Consider the following 6,529-nt stretch of genomic DNA (forward strand, 5'->3'; position numbering starts at 1 on the left):
AATGGGATAATGGGCCCCCTCAATACATAAGCCACGGTCGTGACGGAACGCATAGCTCGAGGCCCCCAATGCAGCGTATGGAGTGCACTGACCAATTACGCCACTCCATGTCAGTGTCAACGACTTTACTATACGACAACATTGTGCGCTATAACAAGTGATAATTAGATAAGGGCTGCGTTCAGCAGAGCTCATCAGACTGACCGATTACTAATCGGTGACATCGGTTTCCTGCTGTACACTTTTTCGCGTTTCCGGTTTTGAAGTCACGATAGTCATCGGTTACTCACCGAAGTCATCGGCTGGAAGAGTCGGTTTTTCCGATGACTGACGTAATTAAAAGCTACGCCATTTTAAAAAACACCGCAACTTACGACGACATTATGACGAAAAAGCTCATCGGTGCAAAATATAAATCCATCGGGTTTTTTTTCCGTTGACTGCTACTGAACGTACCCAAGGTAATCAGCTAAAGGCAAAGGTTATATCTGCCGTAGTTTTCTAAAACCTGTCCAGTCTGAAAACTACAATTTTTATGAAAACCAATGATTCGCCTAACCAGAACCTGTAAGCTACCTTGTTATTAAAGGAAAATTGAGAACTTCAGGCGTTAAAAAGTCTCAATACATATTTTATAAACATAAAGAGTGAGCAGGTACTTTTCTCCATTCTGTAAACATGCAGCTCCATCCTCCAGGGTATTTCTATTCCCTGGTGCTTCTTATCTGCAAATCTGCGATAAGATGATCTACCTATATCTGTAGTTTTTTGCCATGCTAAAATATTTTTAAGTAAGTGACTTTATTATTAGACATATAAATTGTTGACTCTAGTATTTGGTTACTAACAGTAACAAAACTCAGATTTAATAATTTAAATAATTCCTAAGGAAAATACGCTCGTGTAGTGACTAAGCTATGGTAAGTCCAACGATCATATGGTGCTTCTCACTGCTAAAAGCTACGGACACTCAAGTGTTTCATCTTATTTAGTTCACGCTCCACTCTTTATTATTATTATTTCTTATTAATTTATACGAATTTAACTTTTTGGATTCTTTAATGGTACGTTAAACATGAATGAACCTAAATTATTACAGAAAAAAAACTTTACAATTTAATTCTTTTGACCCTCAAAAAATTAAGCAACGAAGACGTCAGCCTCCTGCTACTTTCAAGTTGGAGGTCACCCCATCCGGGAATTGTGTCTGGCTGGTCTGTGTAGTCGATAGCTATGAAATTAAGAGCGGCTCTCTTCAACTCGTCAGATTGATACCGTTCTCCCAATTTCCAAATCCGTATCGCATTATTAGGTTTCACTTTTCCAACTAAAGTGTGAACGCAGACATTCTTCAGATCATCCATGAGGCACATATGCGCTACTTCTAACAATGGTTCGCAAGTTTCGGAGATATTGTCAGGTTTCTCACCGGTGTAAACAAAATGTAACAGATCTCGCACAACCCTTTCGTCGAAAACCCCGACCCAATTGACCTCGTTCTCTTGGGCTTCTTTCATTGGGGCTTGAAACATGGTTGCGAAGTACGGTGATCGCGCCGCCAAAACTAATTTGTGGCATTTAAAATCTTTCTCCTTTGTCTTAATGACCAGGTCGGTTAAATATCCTTGATCGTACATCAGCTTAAATGGCTGGAACGAAGGGGCCCTGAAAAGGACATTGGTCTCGTTGGTTTCCGACGCGAAGTAAACCGAGACCCGAATCACAGAGTCCGAAGCATCGTTATCAATGGTCAATTCTAGGCGAAATCTGTGACTGTTTGGGCCTACCAGAAAGTGTTTGTAACGACAAGTATATCTTTCGGCATCTTTTTCCGTGGCACGAATTTCAACGAAGTCAGCGTGTTGGTTACAAGGACGATCCTCGTAGCCTTCGATGATCAATTCGTTTTCTTCCCAACCCCCCCTCTTACTCCGACGGTAGTTCAACCTCAAATTCCACAAAAGTTCCTCTTTTCGGTTGGTCACTAGTTTCACGTAAACGTTGGACGTATCACCAACCGTCATGGTTAAGTTGGTTTTTCCAAGCCACTGAACCACCGGTACCGACAAGCTATTCATATTCTTGGTAGTACTCTGAAAATAAATTACGAAATATTTGAAATATACTTTTACCAGTAAGTGCAAGTATTACAGTGTAAGCTTCAAAGACCGAAAATAATTCCCCTCTAAGTACATTTAAGGACAGTTTCTTGGCCTCATAATGAATAAAAAATAACGATTATCGCTATTTCTTGTTATGGACGAGACTGAATAAATCCACTGCTTTGATCAAAGCTTAGCACAAATGACAGCATAACTAAGTTGAAAACTTGAAACCTTTTCGAATGTTTAGTACTGGCGTCGAACACTAGATGGGTAAGAGCTCCCGCAGCTTCGCACTGTATTGCCGCAGGATGAATTAAATCCTAAAATGGCAGTCAGACGTCAATGACCTTTTTCCTAATCTTCGAAGTGCTTTAACTCTAATATCGATTTTACATGTTTAACTATGTTTTGAATTATAGTAACGGTTGTCAAACTCATAAGGAATAATAGTTACACAAAGTAAATTTTTTTAAATGTTTGACATTGCTTTCTGCTTGGGTATCTATATTATAAGGAGCGCTTGGTACGTCGGTCGTCGTCGTACGTCCGAGCTTTCTGGAATGTTTGCTTAGTCTGGCATGAAGCCAAAGGCGGGGCGGCGAGGAAAAAGCGACCCACGGAACAGAGGGAAACCGAGACTGCCTTGCGCTTCGTTACTGAGGTGGTTCGACTCAAAGTTGGTAAAATACTGCGTATAATAAGGTTAGCTCTTTCGACGGGGTCTGTAGAGAAGTGCTTCAGCGGGTACGTTGGGGGGCTTGGCAACTACCGGCCCACCTTCAGTGATGTCGCTGGTTGACAGGAAACCAGAAACAAGCCGCGGGGAGGGTAGTAGAGCGCGAAGAGAGGTGAGACTAGAAAAATCAGTCGAATTCCTAATAAAAGAAACCAGAAAAAATGCGGTATAGAAAATAAATACGTGCGGTCGTTTTCCCTTCAATTTTACACTTGTTTTTGGCACTTTATACAAAGTTCTGTAAGTATTATATTCTCTAAATTATTAAAACTTCCAGTGTTAGCTGACATTAAACCCACCCAGAACTTTTGTAAGCTTATAGCATAGGGCCTAGGCCTAATATTATTATAAATTAATAGTGAAATTGTAAAAGTGATAGTTTTAAGGTAAAGTTGGAAAGGAAATTAAGATTTAAATTTTTATCAATAACCTAACTAATGAACGTATGCCATTATTTTCAAAATATCCAAGAGAGATTGTTTTTTGTTATTTAAAAATGAGAACTAGAATTAAATATTTAAATTCAAAAAGTATTACTGAGGCCCAAGACAGGAAAAAAGATAAGAAAACTAAAAAATTAAGTAGTTAAGTTTAAAAAAAAGCTGCCTTTTTGTTCAGTTGACAGATTTAAACGGAACAATATAATCCTTTTTTAATGAATTTCAAAATGTGTCTTTTCAATATTAAAATGTTCCTATTTTTTATTTTAATAAAAGTTTTATTAAAAAATATATTTCTTTCTTCTGACCACGTCCGACCACAATAATTGAAAAACCCAAAAATAATTCCAACGTATTTATATTCTTTCACATTCTCCCAAGATTTTGCAATTTCACAACATTTTTTCACAGATTTTTTTTACCCATGACAGACAAACTACACCGTACTTATAAGACACCCTACTCTAAGTGTCTACGGGAAAACCGTCAACCAGCTACGTCACTCGCGCGGTAAAAAGAGAGCTAGCGAGTTTTCTCAAAAGGAACGCCGGGCAAAAACGCGAATGCGCTCCCCTTGGTTTCGTTCATACTTCATAGCAGCAGACGGTATTAATGTTTTATTCTACAGAGGTTAGGCTTAAGTTGTAAGCCTCGTTTACCACTAGCGCGCGCGACGACGCGTTTCTCTGCTTTGACACAAACATAACGTTTTCACGCGCGTAAAGAAAAATACATTGATGAAGAAGAAAAAGTGTTCATTGTGAATAATAAACGTACAAAAAATTCCTAGTTGAGTATTTGGTAAATATTTTCATCTTACTTCACCAAAATTCATTGGAACCGATGCTTTTAAAAACATAATCAAATGGTAAAAGTAACTGTTTGTTGTTATTACACCCGAGGGGAATAATTTATTAGTGTTATAATTTACTTGACTATGGTATTTTTAGATATATTAATCTAGTAAGTTAATAATAGTTTTTAATATTCACTGCTATTGCCAGTGTATTGGTTTCTGATAAACTCTCACCAAGCCTATCACAATGAGTATACGTTAGTTCTTTTTTACCGTAAATAAACGCTTAAATCTATACTCAACTTACTCAAATGCTTGAGCTCGATATCGTATTACTTTTTGAAGTTATAAATCACGATTATTTTCAATTTCCTGTGCTAAATCTCAAATTTCATGTCTCAAAAATATCGCCATCTTCAAAAAAAATTGTCGCCCGTGGCTCTAACTACAACTTTTTTTATCGTTAGAATTAACGACAATTTTAGGTTTCTTCTGACGACAATTTTCCTAACGAGAGCCTTAGAATTGCATTTTTTCTCGCTAGCGACAATTTTCAAAGTTAACGAGGATTTTCTCCCGTTAACTTCCTTACCGATAATCTCAGAATCGAGCCCCAGGTGATTTTAGCACAGATTTAAACTGGTTAAATTAAAACGTCCACCAAAATTAGTTAACGAGTACCTGAAACCTGAAAAATGTATTTATAGTAGAGTTTGTTTTAATTTTGTCCAATATATACACTTACTTTAATACTTCTTCGCGTGCTCCACCGGAGACGGAAATGTACAAAATTCCAAAATAAGCAACTGAAGCGACTCGAAAGTTTTTATACTTTTAGAAAATCAGTAACAAATTAAGAAGTAGAAGCAGATATTGTTTTATGTTGTTTAACGGAAGACAACTGATTAAATAAACTCAACTATGTGAACTGATTCTTTCACTAATGCTACTATTTTTAATAAAAAAAATAACAATAAAAATGCGGCGTCTGAGACCATCACCGTATAAACCGATAATTTCACAACGATATGAAAGACGGTTGTTAGTCTGTCCGTATCATACTTTATGGCAAATGCCTTAAAAAATGTCATCCGAATGCAATACTTCCAGAGAGCAAATTCCGCTGAAAATATTTTCAGTTTTTTCCCTAATAATGGCCAGAGAGTGTATAGTGTCTCTCTTTAAAAAAGCCGTAATTATTTTTGACGGGAAAAAGCCCATAGGATCTTGATAAGTGACACATCGGAAAATACTTTTAATTCACCCATAGTGCGAGGGTAGCGTTGCGGAAGGCAGGGATTTTGTTTAGATTTTATTATAGCAACATTGTTTAATTAATTAACTTAATTTTATATTTTAAAGGGAGGGTAAATCGTATTATATTATCTGTATAAACTAAATTTATTGGTATGTATTCAAAAGTTATTTAAGTTTTTAAGTTAAGGTTAATCTCAATTATATCTAACTGGCTACTTTTGTTATTAGGTACTAAATCTTAGCTTTATAAGACTTTTGGTATCTTGAACGTTAGGAATGAACAAGAATAACTAGCACAATTAGCGAAATTAATACAATATATACAAACATCAAAATGGTCAAGACCAGATAGAGTTTACTCCTCGAGGGCGTCTAAATGAGCAGTCAAGAGTGTGGTGGAAAAGTAAAAAACAAAGACAAACAAATAAGTAGGTAAAGGGGAACCTTAACGGTTACACTCGTTCACCGACTCTTTCAGAGACATGGGTGCCCGGAGGAGGGGGAGGGGGAAACGGATAATCTGCCCCCTAAGATGTGGTTGCTCCGTTGCCCCCCGCCCCCCCCCCCCCCTTAGATCAGACTTGGCTCCCCGTAAAATGTTTGGTTTTCATACGTAGTTAAGTTTTTAAATTTTAAGATATTCTTATTAAGTTATGCACTCCGGTCGCACGTTTTGAGTAGATAGCGCAAAGATATTTCCTGTAAGATGCTGACGAATCATAACCTAAAGTGGTAAACCAGGGCCGCGGTACAGTTAACACTTGAAGGTATATTAATTTTTGGACGATACTAAGTTACTAACACAAAAGAAAGGTATATACACAAATGAGAAAACTTAACTTTGTAGTCTGTACCCCATATCGTACACTCTGTTAAATAAGTCTTCGGCCGTTGGGATTTTGGCACTTATTTGCGATTATCTGAAAAACTATGAATGATAGCAAGTTGAAACCAATTTTATTGTTAATATTTTACTAATATCTTTCATACCTATGTCTTGATTTACGTGTAGCATTTCCATATCCGCCGGAAACGCGAAATATCGTTTTTGACAACTTTTTTAATAATGATGTTACGCCCCTGTAACCTGCATTTTTGGATTCTAAAGGGTCGATTCATATTTAGAAAGTGCCATTGTTTTCCGGCTACGTTGAACGGCTGCTAAGATATGGCCTATTGAAAATTCGGGTCTCAT

At 37.1% G+C, this 6,529-nt stretch overlaps 1 protein-coding gene across 1 annotated transcript; it reads right to left on the reverse strand.

Moving 5' to 3' along the window:
- Window positions 1–1,040: 1,040 nt before the first annotated feature.
- On the reverse strand, window positions 1,041–5,055 carry LOC149940466 (speckle-type POZ protein-like). The gene is made up of 2 exons (XM_090177884.1): window positions 4,823–5,055; window positions 1,041–2,093 (listed from the first exon to the last, which is right to left on the reverse strand). The coding sequence occupies exon 2, from the start codon at window positions 2,076–2,078 to the stop codon at window positions 1,110–1,112; it is 969 nt and encodes a 322-aa protein (XP_090034010.1). The 5' UTR covers window positions 2,079–2,093; window positions 4,823–5,055; the 3' UTR covers window positions 1,041–1,109.
- Window positions 5,056–6,529: the final 1,474 nt, after the last annotated feature.

Source organism: Leiobunum rupestre, chromosome 6, assembly GCF_980474605.1.
Source record: "Leiobunum rupestre chromosome 6, qqLeiRupe1.1.hap1, whole genome shotgun sequence".
Classification (NCBI taxonomy): Eukaryota; Metazoa; Arthropoda; class Arachnida; order Opiliones; family Sclerosomatidae; genus Leiobunum; species Leiobunum rupestre.